The 27629-nt window shown below is 34.0% G+C and overlaps 1 protein-coding gene across 1 annotated transcript in view; it reads right to left on the bottom strand.

Annotated features, from left to right (window-relative positions):
- The window catches only part of DCC (DCC netrin 1 receptor), a 980012-nt gene that overhangs the window by 183745 nt on the left and 768638 nt on the right, over positions 1–27629 (bottom strand). Inside the window, exons 10-12 of the mRNA XM_053701117.1 lie at positions 23304–23452; positions 12531–12669; positions 9074–9123 (exon numbers count right to left, since the gene is read on the bottom strand). Coding sequence (XP_053557092.1) covers positions 9074–9123; positions 12531–12669; positions 23304–23452 — 338 coding nt within the window. The remainder of the gene's footprint in view (positions 1–9073; positions 9124–12530; positions 12670–23303; positions 23453–27629) is intronic.

Raw genomic sequence — 27629 nt, 5'->3', positions numbered from 1 at the left:
CACATTCATTTGTTCAAAACAAACGTTGAATGTTTGCTGAACATTCCATTTTGCAAAAAAAATAAAAAAATCCTTGATGGTAGCACTTAATTATCAAATATTGCATTCAGATATTGAGCGTAAGTTTGAAATATTGAAGTATCAACATGCAAATGTTAATTCCCTTAGACTTGTTTATATGTCTATGGAAATTAATATTCAAATGTAATACTCAGTTGTTAGATTTGAATCTTTGAATGTTACCATTTACAGCTAGATTCAAAAACAGCTGCAGCTGGTTAGGGCATTAGTGTATTTTAGTTGCTATTCAAATAGAGATGCAACCAAAAATCAGGAAACTTATGGACCTATATTGATGTACAATATGATTCAAGTGGCAAGCGTCCCTGTAAATAAAGGTTTCACTCCAGTTCTGAAGGAACCTGAAAAGACTAGATTTAAAGGTACAGTAAAATAGAAAAGTATTTTTAAAGAACTTTGCAATTTACTTATTTTATCTAATTTGCATTGTTCTATTGGTATCATTGGTTGAAAAATCATACCTAGGTAGGCTCAGTAGCAGCAAAGCACTACTGGGAACTAGCTTATGATTGGTGGCTGCACATATATGCCTTTATACATTGGCTCACGCAAAGTGTTCAGCTATCTCCCAGTAGTACATTCTTACTTCTTCAATAAAGGATACTAAGAGACAATTGGAAAATAGTTGTAAATTGGAAAGTTGTTTAAAATTGTATGCTCTATCTCAAACATGAATACAAAATGTGGGGGTTCATGTCCCTATAAATAATGTCCCTGCAATTGAGTGCAGTTGAGACTGTTACAATGTTGCTGCTTAACAGTCAAAGAAGGGAACTATTTCACATTTGTCCTGTTAGGGTTCCCTAAGAACTTAAACTGAAGGTCAATTTTCAGCAATGAGTGCCCGGTTTTTAAAAATACTTTTAAAAACAGGGACACTTTCATTGATGAAAATTTACATTGCACTGGATTTGAAGAAATACTTACCTTTTACTTCTGCAAAGCCGGATCGATGATCCCCCGCCTTCTTCTTCCTGCTGTACAACCACAGCAATGACAAAACCGGCTTCCTCCAATCACAGCCGGGCATCACGAGATGGACGCTCTGGGGTGCAAGCCATGATTGGAGGAAGCCGGTTTTGTCATTTCTGACGTCAGTACAGAGGAACTGAGGCTGGGATCGCTGATCCGGCTTTGGAGAAGTAAAAGGTAAGTATTTCTACAAATCCAGTGAAATGTAAATTTTCATCAATGAAAGTGCCCCTGTTTTTAAAACTATTTTTAAAAACCGGGCACTCATTGCTGAAAATTGACCTTCACTTTAAATTGAGAAATCCTGCTATATATAGTAGTACAGGAGGCTAAGAAGCGGAGAAACACATTGCTATAGGCCTCACCCAAAGTGTCAACAACTATATTCTATTATTATATACAGTATGTGTTCCCAGGTAGGGAACCTGACTGCATATGTTTTGGGGACTCTAATGTAGCATCCACTGTTATTAGCAATAGTTAACCGCAAAAGGATCGACTACCTGCATTATCTATATTTTACTAAATATAATTTGCTCTCATTAGAAAAATAAGAAACAATACCTTTTTGCTAGTAAAATCTGTGTGTGTGTGTGTGGTTGATACTCCAGCTGTTTTACTAATAAGTGAAAAATATTTTCCTCCACTAAAATGTATTTAAGTGCACAGCATCACTGTAATATGGCTTAGGACTAAGAACAATTTAGAAAAGCTTCCTCTTAGCATTTGTCATGGTTTATTTGGGATTTAAAATGATGAGCAATTGCAGGTGATTGATTAGGGTCAAAATAAATGTCACATGGAAAAGATGATGGGTCATTCACTTCATCTCTACTCATTTTATAATCTCTCAGTGCCTCAGTAAGTTCTTATTTATGATAAATGCTATTCTCTATAGTCACTCTGGCTATATCTGCAATATTTGACTTTTCCTTACCAACCAGTTTTACAGCTGATTGACTGTAATATTATAGCTATAAACATTGTTTGATTAGTATTTTGCTTATTTTTTTATTGTTATCATAAAATGAAAATAAATTTCCTCTTAATATTGCATATTTTGTTTGTAGGCAATTGCTGGTTTTGTCTAAGGCAAGACTATTAAAAGAGTGTTTGATGTGCTGCATATACGGTAATTTTTATTTTTATTATTTATTATACCATTTACCTTTTTTAGTTGTCAACAAAATTTAGGGACACATTGCTATGACATTGCTTAAGATACAGTTTCACTGATCTATAACAAGTCAAATGGCTGATTTTATGACATATTAAAAATAACACACATTGAGTAAATTGATACACAAGAAAGATGCATACAAATAGCTCATTGCTTTAGCAGAATATCCATCATAATGGTAGCTTTCTTGTCTGATCCTTTATAAGTAATCTATAAAAGTTCTAGCCATCTTTATGGTTTAACAATAATTATTCAAAGCAGTCCATTCTCCTAGTGGATAATCTTGTATTCATTCAATCCATATAGTGGTGTAAATCGTTGCAGATCCGGAGATATATTTTAGAAATCATAACATTATAATCATCATGTATTATGATACATTTTTATTTCCCATACAACAACATTTTTACACAACTTCAATGATTGCGTAAAGAGTTTGGGCTGAGAAAAAAGTTGCACAAAACGCACACACAAAAACACAATTAAACCCTAAACCACCATAACCCTCATCGATATTAACCCATAACATACCATTACCTCCATCGCTATAAACCCTGACTCTAATAACCCCTTATCTGCCACTACCCCCTACTACCGCTCCATTTGTAATCTAGCCCTTAATGTACATGCTAATTAGTATATTCATCCATTTATCATGGGTTTAGCATATATTTGTGTATATAGTATTTGTGTATACAGGTGGCTGTGTTTCAGTAAACTTGTTTTTGCGCTTGATTTTCCTTGTCTACTTTCTTTAATATGTATATGTTTATGCTTTGATATGTTTGTCTGCATGTGTGTGTATATATATATATATATATATATATATATATACACTGTATTTACAGAAATGTTTGTAGTAAAAGCCTGTCAATCAAGCATATGAGAAGGGTGTATGCACCAATCAGAGATGTTTGCTCCCAGGTTAGCATTAACATCATGGGAAACAAATAGTGCTTATATCAGTTAAAAAATGCTATATTACAAACTTCCTAAGCAAACTATAAATAGTTTGCACTAGAATGCCCCTCTGTAAGTAAATCAACAAGATGAGCAGCATCCCTTGGAGTCAGGTTTCTAAACAAAATAAGGCTCTTAATAATTATGTCTGTTGAACCAACTAAAGATAATCTATACATTAAGATTGACTTTTTTTCAGATGCAGATTTTCCTTTTTGTAAGATTAAAGTCTTCCAATACAACAATAGTATTTCTATTCATAACAATTCCTATAAACAGTAACATATGGCTCTAATGATCTAAGGGAATATTTTGGTCCTTTTAAGGCGTATGAGCTGCCTTTTGTAATCCACCACACTCAGAAACTACAGAGAAAAAAAAAATATGAATTCTTTATAATGTTCCATTATGATCCACTTGACCTTGAAATAGACAGATTCATTAACAGATTTGAATAGAGGCCTAAGGGTGCTGTTAAACATTACATTGGTGCAATATGTAAGTATTGCCCTTGAAAGAAGAATATGCAGAAATTAAAACACTACTGTACGGAGATTTCAAATGTTTAGCCTTGATTTTAAAGGTTTACGAAGAATAACTGTACTAGTAAAGGTGACGGAATTCAAATCTTACAATATTCAAAGTAACAAATATAGAATGATTCCTACTGTCTCTTTAAGATAAACTTTATAGCTAATGTCCAAAAAAAAGTTCAACCCTGCTAAGTTTTTTTTTAAAGAATTAACACAGGACTTATTTATTTAAAATGAATATGTTTTCAATAATATGCTAAACTTAATGCTGCTTTGTTTGCAGTACAGTTAAAGGGACTGTAAATACCTTGAGATTTTGTTTTATATATACAACGTTAAGTATATACATTTTTTTAATTTACCCCCTTTCATGTATTTTAGCTCTGAAAATTGTGGATTTTCTAATTCACAGACGTAGAAATGCACTTTGCTGATTTCAATGATTGGCTTTAAAGGGACAGTCTAGTCAAAATTAAACTTTCATGATTCAGATAGGGAATTCAATTTTAAACAACTTTCCAATTCACTTTTATCATCAAATTTGCTTTGTTCTCTAGGTATTCTTTGTTGAAATCTAAACCTAGGCAGGCTCATATGCTAATTTCTAAAACCTTGAAGGCCGCCCCTTATTTCAATGCATTTGGCAATTTTTCACAGCTAAGTTCATGTGTGCCATATAGATAATACTGTGACCACCCCCCGTGGATTTACAAGTAAGAGGGCACTGATTGTCTAAATGCAAAAGAACTGAAATAAGGGGGCAGTGTGCAAAGGCTTAGATAAAAGGTAATTGCAGAGGCAAAAAGTATATTAATATAACCGTGTTGGTTATGCAAAACAGGGGAATGGGTAATAAAAGGGATTATCTATCTTTTTAAACAACAATAATTCTGGAGTAGACTGTCCCTTTAACTGATAACAGCTACTAAACAATGCTTTTTATTAATATTATCACTGTGGCTAGGTAGCCTTATCTGCAGAATTTGCTCCTCCAAATAAGGAATGTAGTTGGTGGAGTTTGGCTATTAAAAACAATTGCAGAAAACACAATTGGCTAGATTACGAGTTTTGCGTTATGAGTGAAAAAGCCTCATAACGACGCTTTTTCACTACCGCTGGTATTACGAGTCTTGCAGGTATATCTGTACCGCACTCTTTTTTGGCCATCACGCAACATAACTACCGCAGCTTTCAAAAAGTCCTTTTTCAATGGGACTTCCACAGCGCCAGTATTACAAGTTTGCCTGGGAGGCCAAAAAGTTAGCGGTACAGCCTATAACTACAAGATCCATACCGTAAACTGAAAGTCAGTAGTTATGGGTTTTATGTTACAAAGCCGTAACATAAAACTCATAACAAAAGTGCTAAAAAGTACACCCATAAACTACATATTAACCCTTAAACTGAGGCCCTCCAGCATCGCAAACACTAAAATTATTAACCCCTAATCTGCTGCTCCCGACATAGCCGCCACTATAATAAACATATTAACCCCTAAACCGCCGTACTTCCGCATTGCAAACACTAGTTAAATATTATTAACCCCTAATCTGCTGTCCCTAACATCGCCGCAACCTACATTACTGTTATTAACCCGTAATCTTCTGCCCCCAAAATCCCTGCCACTATATTAAAGTTATGAATCCCTCAACCTAACACTAAGTCTAACCCTAACCCCAACAACCACTAACTTTAACATAATTAAAATAAATCTAAATAAAAATTACAATTAATACCTAAATAATTCCTAAACTAAATAATTTAAAACTAAATACTTAATAGTTACATTGTATCTATCTTAGGTTTTATTTTTATTTCACTGGTAAGTTTGTATTTATTTTAACTAGGTAGACTAGTTAGTAAATAGTTATTATTAACTATTTACTAACTACCTAATTAAAATAAATACAAACGTACCTGTAAAATAAAACCTAACCTGTCTTACACTAACACCTAACCTTACACTACAATTAAATCAATTACATTAATTAAATACAATTAACTAAATTACAAAAAATAATAAACACTAAATTACACAAAATAAAAAAGAAATTATCAAATATTTAAACTAATTACACCTATTCTAATAGCCCTATTAAAATAAAAAAGCCCCCACAAAATAAAAAAACCCTAGCCTAAACTAAACTGCCAATAGCCCTTAAAAGGGCCTTTTGCGGGGCATTGCCCCAAAGAAATCAGTTATTTTACCTGTAAAAAAATACAAACAACCCCCCAACAGTAAAACTCACCACCCACACAACCAAACCCCCCAAATAAAATCCTATCCAAAAAAACTAAGCTCCCCATTGCAGTGAAAGGGGCATTTGGATGGGCATTGCTCTTAAAAGGGCATTTAGCTCTTTTTCAGCCCAAACCCTAATCTAAAAATAAAACCCACCCAATAAACCCTTAAAAAAACCTAACACTAACCCCCGAAGATCCACTTTCAGTTTTTGAAAACCGGACATCCATCCTCAACGAAGCTGGGAGAAGTCTTCATCCAAGCGGGCAGAAGTCCTCAAGAAACCGGGAGAAGTCTTCATCCAAGCGGGCAGAAGTCCTCAAGAAGCTGGGAGGAGTCTTCATCCAAGCGGCAAGAAGTCGTCCTCCAGATGGGCAGAAGTCTTCATTCAGACGGCATTTTCTATCTTCATCCTTCCGACGCGGAGCGGCTCTATCTTCAAGACATCCGGCACAGAGCATCCTCTTCTTTCCACGGCTACTGAAGAATGAAGTTTCCTTTAAGGGACGTCATCCAAGATGGCGTCCCTTGAATTCTGATTGGCTGATAGAATTGGAACAGCCAATAGAATGCGAGCTCAATCCTATTGGCTGATTGGATCAGCCAATAGGATTGAAGCTCAATCCTATTGGCTGATTGCATCAGCCAATAGGATTTATTCACCTTTAATTCCGATTGGCTGATAGAATTCTATCAGTCAATCGAAATTCAAGGGACTCCATCTTGGATGACGTCCCTTAAAGGAACCTTCATTCTTCAGTAGCCGTTGAAAGAAGAGGATGCTCCACACCGGATATCTTGAAGATGGAGCCGCTCCGCGTCGGAAGGATGAAGATAGAAGATGCTGTCTGGATGAAGACTTCTGCCCATCTGGAGGACGACTTTTTACTGCTTGGATGAAGACTTCTCCCTGCTTCGTTGAGGACTTCTACCCGTTTGGATGAAGACTTCTCCCGGCTTTGTTGAGGATGGATGTCCGGTCTTCAAAAACTGTAAGTGGATCTTCTGGGGTTAGTGTTAGGTTTTTTTTAAGGGTTTATTGGGTGGGTTTTATTTTTAACTTAGGGTTTGGGCTGAAAAAGAGCTAAATGCCCTTTTAAGGGCAATTCCCAACCAAATGCCCCTTTCAGGGCAATGGGGAGCTTAGTTTTTTTAGATAGTATTTTATTTGGGGGGTTTGGTTGTGTGGGTGGTGGGTTTTACTGTTGGGGGTGTTTGTATTTTTTTTTTTTACAGGTAAAAGAGCTGATTTCTTTGGCGCAATGCCCCGCAAAAGGCCCTTTTAAGGGCTATTGGCAGTTTAATTTAGGCTAGGTTTTTTTTTTTATTTTGGGGGGACTTTTTATTTTGATAGGGCTATTAGATTAGGTGTAATTAGTTTAAATATTTCATAATTTCATTTTTATTTTGTGTAATTTAGTGTTTATTAGTTTTGTAATTTAGTTAATTGTATTTAATTAATGTAATTTAGTTAATTGTAGTGTAAGGTTAGGTGTTAGTGTAAAACAGGTTAGGTTTTATTTTACAGGTAAGATTGTATTTATTTTAACTAGGTAGTTAGTAAATAGTTAATAACTATTTACTAACTAGTCTACCGAGTTAAAATAAATACAAACTTAGCTGTGAAATAAAAATAAAATCTAAGATAGCTACAATGCAACTATTAGTTATATTGTAGCTAGGTTAGGTTTTTTTTTAAGTAAGTATTTAGTTTTAAATAGAAATTATTTAGATATTAATTGTAATTTTTATTTAGATTTATTTTAATTATGTTAAAGTTAGTGGTGTTAGGGTTAGGGTTATGCTAGGGTTAGACTTAGGGTTAGGTTTAGGGGTTAATAACTTTAGTATAGTGGTGGCGACGTTGGGAGCGGCAGATTAGGGGTTAATAAGTGTAGGTAGGTGGTGGCGATGTCGGGGGCGGCAAATTAGGGGTTAATAACTGTAATGTACGTGGCGGCGACATTGGGGGCGGCATATTAGGGGTTAATAAGTGTAATGTAGGTGTCTCCGGTGTCGGGGGCAGCAGATTAGGGGTTAATAAGTATTATGTAGGTGGTGGCGATGTTGAGGGCAGCAGATTAGGGGTGTTTAGACTCTGGGTTTATGTTAGGGTGTTAAGTGTAAACATAACTTTTCTTTCCCCATAGGAATCAATGGGGCTGCGTTACGGAGCTTTACGCTCCTTTATTGCAGGTGTTAGACTTTTTTTTAGCTGGCTCTCCCCATTAATGTCTATGGGGAAATCGTGCACGAGCACGTAAAACCAGCTCAAAGCAGCACTGGTATTTGTGTGCGGTATTGAGCTCAATGCTGCCATATTGCCTGCTAACGCCAGGTTTTTGCAAACCTGTAATAGCAGCGCTATAGGGAGGTGAGCGGTGGAAATAACTTACAAGTTAGCACCGAGTCGCTCATAACGCAAAACTCGTAATCTAGCCAAATGTTAATTTGTTTTTAAAATGTTTATGCTTGGCTAATATGTAATTCAATAGCAAGACAATAGAAATGTCTTGTAATTAGAAGGTGTTCACTATCCCTTTAAATGAAGTGAGTAGATTTTCAAGAATAAACATATTTGTATATTAGCAATTCAGTTAAGTGAATTGTGAAAAATAACTTAAATCTGTTCTGGACATTTATAATTTTTCAAGAAACAAGCTTAGCAAATAATTTATTCAGTGCTAATTATACAATCCAGGTTAAAATGCAGATAACTGTATGATAATATTGTAGATATCAATATATTTTTTTATAGATCTCAGTATCACATTTCCTGTGACACCTTATTCTTGCACTCCATTTATTAAACACAATATGATAAAAATGAAAAGATTGTAAAATAAAGAATATATATAGACATCACACAATACGTATTTCCAAATGGTCTTTTGAAGATTAAATATTTATGCTAAAAGAAACATACTGTGGAGCAGATAGAAATTGTATCTACTCAATCCCAATTCTGCATGACACATTTAAGTGTTCCTGGAATACAGGTTAATATTTTGTTCTATGAGGAATTTTAACTGTATGGCAGACTATATAAGTAAAAAAAGCTTTCAAAGTGTATAGTAAGGAAGAAAAAACATAGAAACTACTTACTCTTGAGTTGACTACTTCCAAAGACACATTTTGTGGTATAGCACTGGGCACTAGAAGGAGAAATGAGGTTGTATTAGAGGTTTCCTAACTATATTTCTGATTTCAATAACAGCAGATAAAACCAATAAAAAGAAAGACATATTCTGACAGATCAGGCATACTGCCACTTAATCACGCTACAGATATTTCATTATTATGTGTTTTACCATATTTATTGTACAAACAGGATCATTCTGCCTATTTTAGGACCAGTATGATGTCACTAACTGTGACCTGCTGGCATTTGCTTGTCTGATTCACAAAATAAAAAGAAGATGACCAGCCTGCAATTTAAATCTGTTACAACTATGATTCATTTATGACATATCGTTAAATTATTATAATCTACAGTCGGATTTAACACTGATAATTGTCAAATAGTCCAACATTTTCTAAAATATACCAGAAGTAAGAGCAAGACTTTATAAAACATTCCATTTAGTATTTGCTACAAATTAGCAACATTGCTGTATATGACATACTACAATTTTGTAACAATATTTATAGTGGCACAAGAGAATGAAAGAAAAATGTATGATACATACAATGTTCTGCACATATAAGAGCATGTTCTACAGAGAGAGAAATATTAGAGACTGAAAACACCTACAACACAAACCCAAGTAACTCCCCCACCCAGGTGCACTTTCATAGTATTACTCTAAAATAACTATCTCCTGTAGTGATGGTAAGAAATACACTAATCTTACTTCAGATTTCCCTAGTCTTGTGTCTCTGTTTTGCATTATTTATTTATTTATTTCATTTTAAATTATTCTTATCAGTGTTTTTTTTATTGTATTTATGTATATTTGTTTGTAAAATTGATTGTAAATATATTATTGTTTTGACACATCTGTAATGAACCTTTTTATAGCACTGCATAAAATATTGAATAATTATAAACAAAAACGTAATAATATTACAGAAGGAAATCATACAAAAAAAAATCTATTCAATCATTTATTCTACAGAGAAGACAGTTAAAAAATTGGAAAAAGGTTAAATAAACAGGAGAAGGTTATAACATTATTATTTATAGGTTAAATAAATTGTTTAACAATAATAAGTATATAACATACTGTACATGAGTATCAACACATGGGTATCCACAGAATTTTTACCATGGGGAGGGATAAAAAAAAAAAATATCCTTAGCACAATTATATTACTGACAAAGTGTTGTAGAAGAGAGTTGCTTATTGTACAAACAAGCTGCACATCACTTGTGGTTTATTGGCAATAAAAGTGTGAATCAAGTGTTCTTATAGTTGAATTTAAAGGGAGACTCAAGTCAAAATTAAACTTTCATGATTCAAATACAGCATGCAATTTTAAACAACTTTCCAATTTACTTCCATTAACAAAATGTGCAGTCTTTTGATATTAACACTTTTTTAGTCACCAGCTCCTACTGAGCATGTGCAAGAATCTCCGAATATAGGTGTATGCATTTGTGATTGGCTGATGGCTGTAACATAATACAGGGGGAGTGGAAAAAGACATAACTTTGAAAATTGTCAGAAAAAAATCTACAATTCATTTGAAGTTTAGACTATTGCATTGTCTTATGCAAAGCTACTGTATTTACTGGTCCTTTAAAGAACAAACTCGCCCCCCCCCCTCACTTCACCCATGATAACATATGTGAAAGTATGATTAAGCATGATACGTAAATATAATGTAAACCCATGCACCCCCCCATTTTCCTTGTATCATTTGTTTCATGAACTAAGTAAATGAATTAAATTATTCCAATTTTATTGTTTATATATCTAAAAACTAAAACTTCTAAGTATCACATACATATACAATTAGAGCAACATCAAAATATATCAAATAAGACAAATATTTATTCTGTCAAGTGAAAAAAAATGTCAGTTATCAGCTGTTATGTTCCTCTAAGCCTTTTAGACAGAGCGTTACACCTGCCAGAGGGTTCGTGAACAGTTTCATACTGAGAATTTCTTCACTTTTAATACCAATGCGTTAATGAAAGGATTCTAAAAATACATATTTATGTTGATGTATTCCAAGACCGCAGGAAAATGTAGAATGTGTTAATTTAAACCAAGATCTATCTATCTGCCTGTTTGTCTGTCTATCTAGCTATATCTATCTATCTGCCTGTTCGTCTATCTATCTATCTATCTATCTATCTATCTATCTATCATCTATTTATCTATCTATCTGCCTGTTTGTCTATCTATCTATCTATCTATCTATCTATCTATCTATCTATCATCTATCTATCTATCTATCTATCATCTATCTATCTATCTCTATCTGCCTGTTTGTCTATCTATCTATATATCTATCAATCATCTATTTATCTATCTATCTGCCTGTTTGTCAATCTATCTATCTATCTATCTATCTATCTATCTATCTATCTATATGTCTATCTATAAACAGAGAGAGAAAGAGAAAGATGTATCTGTTTATCTATGGGTCTCTTGCAATCACAATAACTATTTATTTTTGCTGAATGTTTTATTCTGAATATTGAAAATACTTTGTATTTAGAATATTTTTTATTCAGTATTAGTTTAGTTTAAAACAAGACGAATACCGACCATTCATGGAACATTTACTTTCGTTTTCAATTAACAAATGTACATATTCCACTGCTACAGGTTACAAAGTTCACCTTTAGCGTACAATACCTTCAGCGCACTGGAGAACAGTGATAACCGGCTCTTCTTCTTCGTGACCCACAGCTGCGCTAACATGAGGCTTAGAAGGAGCAGGTAAGCACGTTCTACAGTGCGCTAAAGGGATTTTTTAAATACATTTATTATAAAATTATTGAATGAAGACTGCTGAATTCGGCATTATTCCTTTGTTTTCTTTAAATGTTGTGCTGCAATCAATCTGATATTTGCCACATTAAAACAAGACGAATATCCATGTTTTGTTAGCAAATGTGCATTCCTAACAAAACAAATGCACGTCTAACAATACCTAAAATAATGGATAAAAATATATACTTTCAAAAAAATGAATAGAAAGCAATTATACATTTATTATTATATTATTTAGATACAATGGTGATTAATGAGATTTTGAACACTAAAAAAATGATATCACATCATATGAAAGAGCACTTATTAAACAAGATAAATATATATATATATATATAAACATTTAATTTTATAACCGCAGCACACCAAATTATTCAGTTGTTATGCTTTTATTTTTGCTAAATACCTTGTAGCTATTAAAGTGCATAAACAATTTCTTAGAAAACATTTACATTTCTGTGTACAACATAAATTTAGTTGGATATGTGACCTGATTGAGTTTCAATATTTACATTAATTCACAGAATCTACAAAAGATATAATAAAGTGTTAAACATATATTTTTTTTAAGTCAATCACTTTATTGCCAGAAGGAATTGGAAGGCAATGCTTACCATCAGAAAGAGTCACAACAATATGTTCTTCAGTGGAAACACCTGGTCCATATCGATTGAACGCCAAGACTCTTATACTGTACTCTGTAAATTTTCTTAACCCTTCCAGTTTGTAAGAAAATCCAACAACTTCAATGTTCTGGGTAATTAAAAAAACACAAAATTATTATGTTAAGAATATACTATTTAAATGCTATTAAAATAAATTTTAAGAGGCCCTATATTCATTTTGTAACTGTACACATATAAGGCCAGATCACATGTGAAGTGCAAACATTTTTGCGCAAGCTATATCAGGTTTTTGCGATTGTTTTCGCATAAGTTAAAATGCACTCGTATTACGAGTTGAAAATATAAGCAATCGCATTAACGCAATCGTGATTTACGCTAGAATGATTACCGCATCCTCAAAGGTATGGTTAACTGTTTTGCAAAACAAAAAAGTTTTACAAAACACATTACAAAGTGCACTTACACTCATAATAACAACATCTAATAAAAATTGTTAAAAAAAATATTGTACAAAAAAGTTATAAGATCTCAAATATATGAGGTCTCAGGTGTTAGGGAAACAAAGCAGGCAAATAGCTTTAACATAGAGATACATACATATACACTTCTAAAGATGCATGTTTATGTATATATATATATATATATATATATATATATATATATATAGATATATATATATATATATATATATATATATATATATATATATATATATATATATATATATATATATATAAGCAAAAGAAGAGTGCACTCACCAGGACTTTTCAAAACTTTATTCCAAATGTGTGAACGTTTTCGGGGGTTTAGCCCCTTCCTCAGACATACAAAATACTAATGTACACATCAGTATTTTGTGTGTCTTAGGAATAAAGTTTTGAAAATTCCTGGTGAGTGCATTATTCTTTTGCTTCTACAATTTTATCTGTTGCACCCCAGGCATTTGTGACTTGTTATCTGGATATCTATATATACATACACACAGTCCCAGTATGAATCCGCCCTTCTGTGGTCAGCTACCTGGTTGATCCGTGAATCATAATATAAATCCAAAAAACAGCAATAAACCAGAATTTTCATCAACAAGAAAAGTCAAATTTTATTGACATTTCAGGGAAATGTTTCTGCTTCCTCAGAACAATAATTACACACAAGTGCAGTGCTTAAATAGTTTACAATCAAAAAGTAATTCCTCCCACTTCCTGTGAAAAAAACACCAAATACATACATCATTTCCGGCATTAATCTGTATTTAATATATCTTTAGTAAAAAAATGACCCAGTATGTGATAGTCGTTAATCCACTGATGGATTTTATTTTAACTTATGTTTGTTTTGGATGTGACTTATTATGTTTATGTATTGATCCACTGTTTATCACCATATTAAATTAGTCACTTCTACTGTTTTGCTTTAAGTCCGCCACACAATTCTAGTTAATCTATTTAGCTCTTTATTTATATTATAGATGTGTTTGGTAAACTTACCAGACAAAGGTTTTTTATATTACAAGATGTTTGTCCTATACTGTAAATTTTCATCCAGATATTGCGTGAACACAGTGAAGTTCCGGTATACTTGAAACCGGAAGTGACAAAATATCGGCGGACACCTTTCTGAAAGTATCTTGTGATGCACCGCGGTCAAAACTTATGGCTGCATGATATAGCCATTTTGGTTATGCAGTGATGCACACATTAGGAAGATGCTCCCAATGTATTTAGGAGTTTAAGTGAATTTCATAGTATATTGTACGTAAACCCGGAAGTGTTCGATGTAGACTTCTGGTTTCACAATGTGAATATACTTTAAAAATAACGGAAATGATGTATGTATTTGGCGTTTTTTTCACAGGAAGTGGGAGGTATTACTTTTTGTTTGTAAACTTTTTAAGCACTGCACTTGTGTGTAATTATTGTTCTGAAGAAGGGGAAACATTTCCATTAAACGTCAATACAATTTTACTTTTCTTGTTGATGAAAATCCTGGTTTGTAGCTGTTTTTTGGTGTATATATATATATATATATATATATATGTATTTAAATGAATATATATGTACTTACAGACATATATACACATTTAAACAGAGAAATACATATGTATATATATATATATATATATATATACTGTATATATATATATATATATATATATATATAATGTCCGAAAGGGATTAGCACTCTAGATATAACCACTTCTGGCCGGGTGCAAGAGCAAATGTATTAATATCCTCCAAAGTATGGCAAGCACTCTCTGGTATTACAATAAACAACATTTTTTTTATTTCCAAAGTGACATTTCGGGGTCTGAGGATGGGGGTGAAACTAAAAGAATATAAAAAAATAAATATATATATATATATATATATATATATGCATTGGAGCAATTTGCAGTAAAGTATATAAAGAATTGACATAAGAAAGCATTTTTATGCAATATTTATATTTTCATGTCGGGTTTGGGCATATTAGAATATGCGATCGGGCTTGCGCATATTGGAATATGAGATTGGGCTTGTGCATATAAAAATATGTGATTGGGTTTGCGCAAGTTTGGGGTGTAAGGTATTTTTTCATTTTTGTTTCTCCATTGATTTCTATGGGGGAATACGTGAATGTGCACACAATATTCTACGTTTGGATTTTTGCACTAGTTGGGTTACCACTAGAGCGAAAACAATTCACTTTCAACTCATAATATGAGCACAATCTGACGAGCACAAAAAACGTACTTCTAGTGTAATTAACGCTCAAGCGGGAGCGCTACAATTATTACAATAAAATGATTTTGATAAACTAGAGAAATATTTGATTGTTTGCATTTGAGATTTGCAATTATTATTATTATTATTATTATTATTATTTTTTTTTTCAAACATTTATAAACCTTTCGCTTAATATTGGAGTTGGTAGGAATGAAACAAAAATAATCATTGTGTAAATAGCTTGGAAGTTAATTAGATGACATTTGGGTAATAACTGGAATTATTAAAATCATTTTCATGCAGTATTAATTATCTTTTCAGGTGGTAAAAGTGTATTTTTCCTAAAAGGTTCTAGTGCTTTATAAACATTTATTTCCAGTGCTCTTTTCACTCAGCATTGATATTAAGAGACTTTGATTTATGACTTTGCAGATTATAGTTAAGATATTTAAGATGGACCATACAGAATACCAATTTGCTTTTTTTTTTTTTTTTAGTTGGTGTCAACTACAAAACAGCAGCTTCTGCTTGTTTGGAGTATACACATTTATCTACATTTCAACAAATATAAGCGGATCATATCATATTTCCAACCCCATTTAAATAATAAAGTTTACCTAGTAAAAATGTTTTTTATAGGAGTAATCTATTCTGAAGGACTGCATATTATTAGAACATTTATAACGACTCCCCACACAATTTAAGAGCTGTCAAAATGAGACAGGTTACTATATAATGTTAACTAGATTGAAAAAGAGAGATGAAAGTTGCAATACAATTTTCATGATTAAGATAGAGCTTTTTATTTAAAAAAACTTAAAATGCAATTTCAAGATCATACAATTTTAAGCAACTCTCTAACTTTATCACATGTCACTGTAAAGTAACTAACCATCTTTTAGGTCCTATTTTTAAAGTAAATACTTTATTACCATATACTAACTTGATATTCCATTTTTTTATATTAAGAACATTTTGCAGATTATTTAGGAGTCATTTTTTTAATATTATATGAATTATGACTGATTTACTACTAGTTTACAAAGTTCTTTGTATTATAGAACAAACTAACAAATACTTCAATTTAAAAGGACGCTACACACTAAACACATTTCATACACCTCCCTCTAATCTTGGGAGCTGCCATTTTGAAGCCTAGTTTACACATCAGGTATCTGAAAGAGAGTTGCTGCACACAGTAAACAGGCCAGCCCTGAATGGAGTGAAAGATAGATTTTAACATGGCTGCACCCATGACTACAGGAAGGTGAGGGACAACCTTAGTACCGTGCTTATAAAATTGAATTTAGTCCCTTTAATGTTGTGGCAGTGAGTCTCATTTTTGATCTTGTTTTATAGGAAGCAAAACACAAGTCTGCACTAAGATCTGTCTGTGAAATTTATGTTTGAAATTCATTTAAGTCTTTACCACATATTAATCACTTTAATTGTCCCTAAAAACTGATCTATACTTTAAATAATCTCAGATTTCCTATTTTTCTGAAAGTACATGTCTAGTTCTGTTCATTTTCTCCCTAAAGTGTCCTTTAACTGTTATTTATTCATCATAAAAAAAAACTCGTCCATTAGCTCTTGATTTACCTCATTTCATTCTTAATATCCATGCATGTTTAAAAGCAAACCAAGCTTCATATAAGTTCATCTTCCTTTGATTACTTTTGTATGTCCTTGTAGAAATGTGACATTCAGAATATCACATAATTACTTTAGGTGCTCTACAAATAATGTTCTAAGACATTAGATGTATTAATTATATATTATTTTATATTAACGGTGTCCTGGCTGGTTCTCAAATACATGTTATTGATAAATATTTTATTTAATAAGATTAAAAAAGGCACATACATTTTTACTCTCTACATAGCAACATTGTACTAAGTACACTCTAAAGGGTCATTAACACTAAATAAATGCTAGATAGGTTGATGAATTCAAAGATTAGTCTGTGAATAACATGTAGATCTATTTTGTAAAGATTCATTAACAGTTGACATATTGACAAAATAAATGTAACATTTTAGTGTCTATAAAGCAATGGGAGCTGCCATTTTGTAACTTAAAGGGACAGTCAACCCAAATTTTCAAATATGTAATTCCTATAAAGTTGCTAACGGTGTTTAGTTTGCACTGTAGCCTAATGTATTAGCCTAAATCGTTTATAAGCATTTCTACTTACTTGTTTCTTCTTTGCAGTTTAAAATGCCCGCCTGCTCCCTCCCATATTTCGTCATCATGATCCTCAGGTTGCTCAGTCTCCAGCTCTAAGTCGGCTACTTCTCATAATTCCACGCTCCTGTTTTTTTGCGTATGCGCATTGCACCGCTAACATCTCTGTTTGGTACCTTAATATGTAATTCCTGCATCGTGCAGAACATAACTTGCTATGGGGTAGTATTTGTGACAGCCCAGCGTGACACTGGCAATTTGCACACTCTGGCACGGCCCTCTGTAGCTTATTCAGCTAATGCAAGAATCGTATCTCACTCTAATTGTATCACATACACCCATTCGCCCCAGTTAGTTAAGGTACAAAATCTATCACTTATTGTCCAATACTGTAGGTGTATGTGATACAATTAGAGTGAGATACGATTCTTGCATTAGCTGAATATGAATAAGCTACAGAGGGCCGTGCCAGAGTGTGCAAGTTGCCAGTGTCACGCTGGGCTGTAACAAATACTACCCCATAGCAAGTTATGTTCTGCACGATGCAGGAATTACATATTAAGGTACCAAACGGAGATGTTCCTCAGGCAGAATATGGCTTTCCTGGACATCTGAATTTAATGATTGTGTATATGGTCCCCAAGTAATATAAAAAAATAAATAAAAGCAGCACCCTGAAATTAAGACCTTGGTTTGTAAGATTATTAGTGATTATCTCAGGAAGCCCAGTGTAACAGGAAGTTGTGTGCATTGCGTCGCCCACTGGAGCAATATTACTGTGTTACAACTCAGATCATGTCTCGTCCAGATAAATGAGTGTTGCCCTTTTCTAACAGGACAGAGAGCCCATCTGATCTAAAACTCCTCTACGGAGCTGTCAAAGTTCCAATCAGGGCAGTGTCACTCTGGATGTCACAAATTCCCACTGGGACCCAGTTTTGTGGTTCTGCGACAATCCAGGCTGGATCCTGCACCAGAATACCCTGTAGTGTATTTGTTAGCGCTTGATCACCACCTGCTCATATGCTCCAGCTCCAACCCTGCAATAAACAAGAGACGGCACTAAACACAGCTGCTCGCTGACAGACGTGCACACCTGTTAGCTGCGCAATGCGCATGCGCAAAAAAACAGGAGCGTGGAATTACGAGAAGTAGCCGACTTAGAGCTGGAGACTGAGCAACCTGAGGATCATGATGACGAAATATGGGAGGGGGCAGGCGGGCATTTTAAACTGCTAAGAAGAAACAAGTAAGTAGAAATGCTTATAAACTATTTAGGCTAATACATTAGGCTACAGTGCAAACTAAACACCGTTAGCAACTTTATAGGAATGACATATTTGAAAATTTGGGTTGACTGTCCCTTTAAGTTACCTTCTCTGCTGTGGCCAATTAGGGACAGCTATAAATTGGTCACTAGAGTGTACAGCCAATAGCTGTGTGTTATGCACTTCCATTTCTAACAGGAACTGAAAAGTTCATTATTTCAGAATGGAATTACAGGAAAAGAGGAAAAAATACATAATAAAAAAACTATATTGCAGAGGGGTTTTTTTATACATAAGATTTGTCATTTTATATTACCATCTCAAAGGGGCATATTTATCAAGCTCTCTAGAGACCGCTGCTCCATAACTTGTCCGCCTGCTCTGAGGCCGTGGACAGAAATCAACCAGATTGAATACGATTGGGTTGATTGACACCCCCTGCTAGTGGGCGATTGGCTAAAAATCTGCAGGGGGCGGCATTGCACCAGAACTGCTGGTGCAATGATAAATTTCACAAGTAATGCTTGTGCAATACCGCCACTGCTCGCTGGCAGCTCGTCCTCTAGCAGGGGCAGTTCATTAAGGAGTAGTGGGTCCCCAGAAGCATCATACACTGCTTGATAAATGGAGTCCATAATGTTTTATTATACACATTAAAAAATAAATTTGCATATTTTTATTTGCTTTACCTCATTGTTCTGTGGGGCCGATTTATCAAGTTCCGTATGGCTCGCCAGAAATGAATGAAGACCGCTGCTCCAGAAACAGAAGTTATAAAGACCGCTGCTCCAGAAACAGAAGTTATAAAGACCGCTGCTCCAGAAACAGAAGTTATAAAGACCGCTGCTCCAGAAACAGAAGTTATGAAGACCGCTGCTCCAGAAACAGAAGTTATAAAGACCGCTGCTCCAGAAACAGAAGTTATGAAGACCGCTGCTCCAGAAACAGAAGTTATAAAGACCGCTGCTCCAGAAACAGAAGTTATAAAGACCGCTGCTCCAGAAACAGAAATCATAAAGACCGCTGCTCCAGAAACAGAAGTTATAAAGACCGCTGCTCCAGAAACAGAAGTTATGAAGACCGCTGCTCCAGAAACAGAAGTTATGAAGACCGCTGCTCCAGAAACAGAAGTTATAAAGACCGCTGCTCCAGAAACAGAAGTTATAAAGACCGCTGCTCCAGAAACAGAAGTTATGAAGACCGCTGCTCCAGAAACAGAAGTTATAAAGACCGCTGCTCCAGAAACAGAAGTTATAAAGACCGCTGCTCCAGAAACAGAAGTTATGAAGACCGCTGCTCCAGAAACAGAATTTATGAAGGCCGCTGCTCCAGAAACAGAAGTTATAAAGACCGCTGCTCCAGAAACAGAAGTTATAAAGGCCGCTGCTCCAGAAACAGAAGTTATAAAGACCGCTGCTCCAGAAACAGAAGTTATAAAGACCGCTGCTCCAGAAACAGAATTTATGAAGACCGCTGCTCCAGAAACAGAAGTTATAAAGACCGCTGCTCCAGAAACAGAAGTTATAAAGACCGCTGATCCAGAAACAGAAGTTATAAAGACCGCTGCTCCAGAAACAGAAGTTATAAAGACCGCTGCTCCAGAAACAGAAGTTATAAAGACCGCTGCTCCAGAAACAGAAGTTATAAAGACCGCTGCTCCAGAAACAGAATTTATGAAGACCGCTGCTCCAGAAACAGAAGTTATAAAGACCGCTGCTCCAGAAACAGAAGTTATAAAGACCGCTGCTCCAGAAACAGAAGTTATAAAGAACGCTGCTCCAGAAACAGAAGTTATAAAGACCGCTGCTCCAGAAACAGAAGTTATAAAGACCGCTGCTCCAGAAACAGAAGTTATAAAGACCGCTGCTCCAGAAACAGAAGTTATAAAGACCGCTGCTCCAGAAACAGAATTTATGAAGACCGCTGCTCCAGAAACAGAAGTTATAAAGACCGCTGCTCCAGAAACAGAAGTTATAAAGACCGCTGCTCCATAACTTGTCCGTCTGCTCTGAGGCCGTGGACAGAAATCAACCTGATCGAATACGATCAGGTTGATTGACACCCCTTGCTAGTGAATCTTCAGGGGGCAGCATTGCACCAGCAGTTCACAAGAACTGCTGGTGCAATGATAAATGCTAAGAGCATTTATTGATGTGTGGCGGACATGATATGCTACATTGTATCATGTCCGCTCGCACATTAATAAATATACCCCTGTGACCCAAGTCTAAGAACTTGTAGAGCACAAGTATATAGGGTTTGCAAGCCTAACCCTGCCACATATCTGTCCCTAACTGTCTGCAGCACAGCTGGTAAGATTACAAACTACAAAGCAATGGAGAGTTTTCTAACAAAATGAATGTGGCTAACAAAGTCTGCTCCAGTAACAAGTCCTGATTGGGTCCTTCAGATAAACCAAGCGGTAGGTAGAGATTGGCTCTTTAAAAAACAGTTGCAGCAAACAAAGTGGTAATGCACTCCAAATATGCTAAAAAATCCACTGTGTTAGTTTATTATAAGGTTGCAAAAATCTTTTGATTACAAGGTGTTTATTGCTCTATTTAACAGTCAATCTTAAAAGTAAATTACATTTAAAATTCAAGTCCATATAGAATGTTTAATGATGCATAGTAAAAAAATACTTTATTATTTATATTACCTGCTTTTCCTGTAATTTAATTGTGTTTTTAATTTAATTTTGTTTTCTTTCCACTTCCCTCAGAGAGATTGGAATATATCCTAAAGGATTCAGAACCCTAACCTTACAATTTACCAATCAGTGGGGTCGATCACAATCATATAATTTATTTGCAAACATCCCCATACACTTTGGACTAGATTATAAGTAGATTGCTATTTAACGCTTCCGCTTGAGCTTTACCTGCGCTAGAAGTAAGCTTTTTGCACGCATTGGGTTGCACTCGTATTATGAGTTAAAAGTAAACAGTATTTGCTCACGCGCTAACCCAACACGCATAAAAAGACAAACTAAGAATATCACGCATGTGAAAAAAAAACTTATTCGAGCGCAAACCCGATCACATATTCTCAAGTGCACTAAATCCGACATGAAAATATGAATATTTCACATTCCAGTATTCTTCACATACAAGAATATGTTATACATAAATACATATTTCTTCATATAGCTGATGGTATTTCTGTACAATATATATCTATACCTATATATCGATATATATTGTTAATATATATGTTAAAGCCCTTTGCCTGCCTTTTTTTTCTCACACCTGAGACCTTATATCTTTAAGCCCTTATAACTTTTGTGTACAATATTTTTTTAGATATTTATTATTAGATGATGTTATTATAGAGTTTAACTGTAATTTGTATTTTTGATGTGATTTGTGACACTTTGTTGATTCATGAAACAGTTAAAGGGACACTGAACCCAAATGTTTTCTTTCGTGACTCAGATAGAGCATGCAATTTTAAGCAACTTTCTAATTTACTCCTATTATCAAATTTTCTTCATTCTCTTGCTATCTTTATTTGAAAAAGAAGGCATTTAAGCTTAGGAGCCAACCAATTTTTGATTCAGAACCTGGACAGCACTTTTGGTGGGTGAATTTATCCACTAATCAGCAAGAACAACCCAGGTTGTTCACCAAAAATGGGCCGGCATCTAAACTTACATTCTTGCTTTTCAAATAAAGATACCAAGAAAATGAAGTAAATTTGATAATAGGAGTAAATTAAAAAGTTGCTTAAAATTGCACACTCTGTCTGAATCACGAAATAAAAAAATGTGGGTTCAGAGTCCCTTTAACCAGAGATCTGAGGACGCACTAATCATTCTAGTGTATACCTCTTGTGTTCAAGCTAACACATTTACGTTCAACTTTTAATACGCGTGGAAAACCTGATGCGGGCAAACACCCGCAATAAACCCCTTATCGCTAGCGCATAACTGTTAGCGCTCCACTCGTAATGGTAAATTATGTAGAAAAATCATTACATAAACTTTTCTAAAAGTGAGGCTTGATCAGAGCAGGAGCTCATTTATATCTGTTCCTACAGCAAAGCACCCAAAATAAACATACTCAAATATACCTAGATTGCAAAACCATGTATGTTTTGCTAAAAAAAAGGATTGACAGATTTACATGCTTTTAAAACATATATTTGTAAGTAGATATGGTTGTATTGTGTTGCTTAACCCCTGTTCTAACTTATGCATTTAAAAATATACTTTAATGAACTTATAAAAACATTTAGTTTTTCAACTCTAGAACGATGAAAGTCTGAGTTGGCTCTGCTGGCAGTAAAACTTGCAACAGCTTCACCTAGCCAATAAAAATGAGCTATTTCAAATGTTGTGATCAGGGATTATGACACAGGAATTAACAAAGTTTGTGTGAATAAAATTAAATTTACTTTAACTATACTATGTAATTAAGTTTACGGTCATCAAAGGAAGAAACTTTGGAGGCAAAAGAGAAAGAGTACATTCTTGGATATCCTACAATTCATTCATATTCATTCTGTTGCATTTATATTGTTTATATCTGTTTTCATATTAATTGTGTTTTTATGTTAATCGTGTCTGCTAGCATCCTTGAGAACTCATAAAGAGACCTTACCTGTTCTCTCCCTGAAATATTTTCTGTGCAAAATATTCTGTAGCCTTGGACTGGACCATTTGCATAGGCCGGGGGTTCCCATGTAATCAGAATTGAGGTAGGTGAAGTGGAGGTAGCTTGCAGGTTCTCCACGGGTCCTGGAACTTGCACTGCAAAAATATTGTTCTTAATATTAATTCAATATTTAAAATCAGTTCCATGTACAATGGATGCTATATACACAAGATTATCAAAATATGAATTGAAATAGAACACGAGCAAAAGTTAGTATAAGAATTTTAGTGGAACTTATTATTAAGATTTTTGCTTAGATTTAATTAAATAAAAAGGAAATTTAAAGGGACAGTCAAGTCCAAAAAAAAACTTTCATGTTTCAAATAGGGCATGTAATTTTAAACAACTTTCCAATTTACTTGTATCACCAATTTTGGTTTGTTCTTTTGGTATTCTTAGTTGAAATCTAGACCTAGGAAGACTCATATGATAATTTCTAAGCCCTTGAAGGCCGCCTCTAATCACATGCGTTTGTATTTGCTTTTCACAGCAGGGGAGAGCTAGTTCAGGTAAACCCTATAGATAACATTGTGAGCACGCCCGTGGATTGTGGCAGACACTGCACTAATTGGCTAAAATAAAAGTCAATAGATAATAAATAAAATGTCATGTGATTAGGGGTTTGTCAAAAGATGCTTAGATACAAGTTAATCACAGAGGTAAAAAGTATATTATTATAACTGTGTTGGTTATGCAAAACTGGGAAATGGGTAATAAAGAGATTATCTATCTTTTAAAACAACAAAAATTCTGGTGTTGACTGTCCCTTTAAATAATTGGCTTCTAAATCTTAATATAGCAAAATACATACACTGAACCCAATTTTTTCTTTCATGATTCAGATAGAGCATGCAATTTTAAGCAACTTTCTGATTTACTCCTATTATCAATTTTTCTTTGTTCTCTTGCTATCTTTATTTGATAAATAAGGCATCTAAGCTATTTTTGGTTCAGTACTCTGGACAGCACTTGTTTATTGGTGGGTGAATTTATCCACCAATCAGCAAGAAAAACCCAGGTTGTTCACCAAAAATGGGCCGGCACCTAAACTTACATTCTTGCATTTCAAAGAAAGATACCAAGAGAATGAAGAAAATGTGATAATAAATTGGAAAGTTGCTTAAAATTGCATGCTCTAGCTGAATCATGAAAGAAAAAATGTGGGTTCAGTGTCCCTTTAATATATAAATGAACATGTTGGTCCATTCCAAAAACAGAAGGAAAGCTGAAAATAATTTTTCAATATAGCAGTGATAAACATCTCCTTCTTCTTGCTTCTTGGTACTGCTATAGGGTAGGAATAAAAACAACAAAGTGGAAACACAAAATGTTTTAGTATTAAGAAGTTCTTTAGTAAACAGTTGTCCAAACAAAGCCCTTTTTTTTTTAAATTCTGTATTTTTCTACGTCTACTACTGTGATTACCTTGTATCTAAGCCTCTGCAGACTGCCTCCTTATTTCAGTTTATTTGACAGACTTGCATTTTTGCCAATCAGTGCCCTCTCATAAGTAACTCCATGCATGTGAGCACAATGTTATTTATATGGCACACATGAAATAACGACCCTCTAGTTGTGAAAAACTGTCAAATGCATTCAGATAAGAGGCGGCCTTCAACTTTCAACTAAGAATACTGAGAGGACAAAGCAAATTTGATGCTAAAAGTAAATTGGGAAGTTGTTTAAAATTGCATACCCTATCTGAATCATGAAAGTTTAATTGTGACTAGACTGTCCCTTTAAATCATCAGCAAACATATACAAGAACAACATAGGGCATTTAACTATTAGGGCTGCATGTAAAATAAAGAAATGTAACAGGCTTTTTCCAGCTATCCATATCATTATATTTTAATATGCCAGCTAGTCCTTAGTAATGTGCTTAATATTTCCGCACAGTGGCATATAGTACAGTTATAATCACTTCTACAAAATGTCTCTCCTGGGCAGTAGTGTCTTGATAATTGCTACATTATAATTTCTTTAACCCTGTATTTCTGAGTTAACAAATGAGCTTACAGATGTTTAATCAGGCTCGTCCATATGTAATACAGATCTCTGAGCTGCTGAAGGTTACTTAGATGGAAAGACACCAGATCCTATTATTTATTTTTACAACTGGAAAAGTTTCATTATTTTTATTGGTATTAAAAACGTTTAAAGGGACACAAGACAAGAAAAAGGCTGTCATGCACATAATGTAGAAGCATGTAAACATGTTATAGTGTTGTAGTTTTTTGCTCAGAATAAGATGTTCCACGCCTTCCAGAAAGACTGAAGCGTCTCTTACATAACAGGTATGGTAAAATTTGAGCTTACAACCTTCTCCACAATGATTGGTTAGGTCTGAGCACAATCCCATTTACATATGTCTCTTATTGGCCACAGCAAAGATGACCAGGAAGATGGATCCCATCAGTCATTACAAGAGGAATATTGTTCTTGATTTGGAAAAACTGTGCTAACAAAAAACTATATTTAATAATTTTAAAACATTCTTTCTTTGCAACACAGTGCTTAATTGCTGATATGTGCTATCAGTTGAATGCCCCTTTAAACTATGAATACATGATCCTCACTTCCTCACATTTACCAAATGCCACATTACCCTAACTGCAATTAATCCTAACTGTAGGTTTCATTGTTAAAGAAACTGGAGTTACTAAATAATGTCAATCTGAGTCTGATCTTTTTAATAATATTTAGTCTAGTGTCTGCAGTTTAATTATTTATTTTGCTTTTCATAGTAGCTCAATTTTAGAAACCAAGATAGGATCTAGCTCATAATGTTTAAATTGATTTATCAGAAATAAATTGTTCAAACATAATAAAGCAGAATATGTATTATTAGAATGCCCCTTTAATAGAAATCTACAAGAGGGATGACCAACTGGTGGTCCATGGGCCACATTTGGCCCTTTGCATTTGTTTTTGTATTCCCAGGTAAAATGAAGAACTGAAAATGTATGCTTTGGGACTGGTGATGGGCAAGTAAGATGGCCATAACTCAGAAGAGACATCTGGAGTGCAGAAGAGCAAGAGACCATTCAAATTTAATTAATCTACCACTGCACCACTGGACATTGTTTACAAAATTATTATTTATTATTATTATCATTATTATTTGGTGTTTAATATTGATACATTTATATGTGGCCCTTAAAGGGACAGTTAATACCATAATTTTTGTTTTTTAAAAAGATAGATAATCCCTTTATTACCCATTCCCCAGTTTTGCATAACCAACACAGTTATAATAATACACTTTTTACCTCTGGGATTACCTTGTATCTAAGCCTCTGCAAACTGCCCCTTTTATTTCAGTTCTTTTGACAGACTTGCATTTTACCCAATCAGTGCTCTTCATAGGTAACTTCACTTGCGTGAGCTCAATGTTATCTATATGAAACACATGAACTAACACCCTCTAGTGGAGAAAAACTGTCAAAATGCATTCAGATTAGAGGCGGTCTTCAAGGTATAAGACATTAGCATATTAACTTCCTAGGTTTAGCTTTCAACTAAGAATACCAAGAGAACAAAGCAAAATTGGTGATAAAAGTAAATTGGAAATGTTTATTTTGAACTTGACTTTCCCTTTAATGATTCTAAAATTTTGATCTGCAGACCTCATGTCTTTGGAAGTTGCCATCATTGATCATAAAAAAACTTGCATAGTATCTCCATAAATACATATATTCCACAGAGGCAATATAGGGTTAAATATAATATATTTGATATATATTTTAAGCAATTGCTTTTTTATTTTAATATTTTATATTTGCTTTAGGATTAGGTGCTTTTCAATTTTTGTATTCACAAAGTACTATGATTTTAAAGCTCCATATTTGATTAATTACAGGTTTATAAACTTTATAATTATTCTTACTTTTTCAGCAATGCACATTTATTTAACAATTCTATATAAGTTAAACAAATATGCAGTCCGTGTAACACTGAATACAAATTTGCATTAATTCAGAATATTCCTTTAATATAATTGGAATTATAAAAAGCAATTAAATAAATAAAAAAGAATGTTCGACGTATGTAAATCTACAATAGTGATTTATTACACTACTAAATGTACCCAACGCATGTATATGTCTCAGGTTCTGGGGACTATTTATCACAGTCCGCCATAAACTTGGTTGCTAGGTGATTTATGCAGCTATTAGCAACTGTGAGACTATTGTGAAAAGAATCCACATTTATCATATTGTTTGAGTCTAAAAACTGTGTGAAATCTCTAAAGAGCACATATAAAAATAT

This window comes from Bombina bombina, chromosome 2 (assembly GCF_027579735.1).
Source record: "Bombina bombina isolate aBomBom1 chromosome 2, aBomBom1.pri, whole genome shotgun sequence".
In the NCBI taxonomy this organism is placed as follows: Eukaryota; Metazoa; Chordata; class Amphibia; order Anura; family Bombinatoridae; genus Bombina; species Bombina bombina.
The sequence above is the reverse complement of the archived record's forward strand: the minus strand, read 5'-3'. Positions and strand labels throughout refer to the sequence as shown.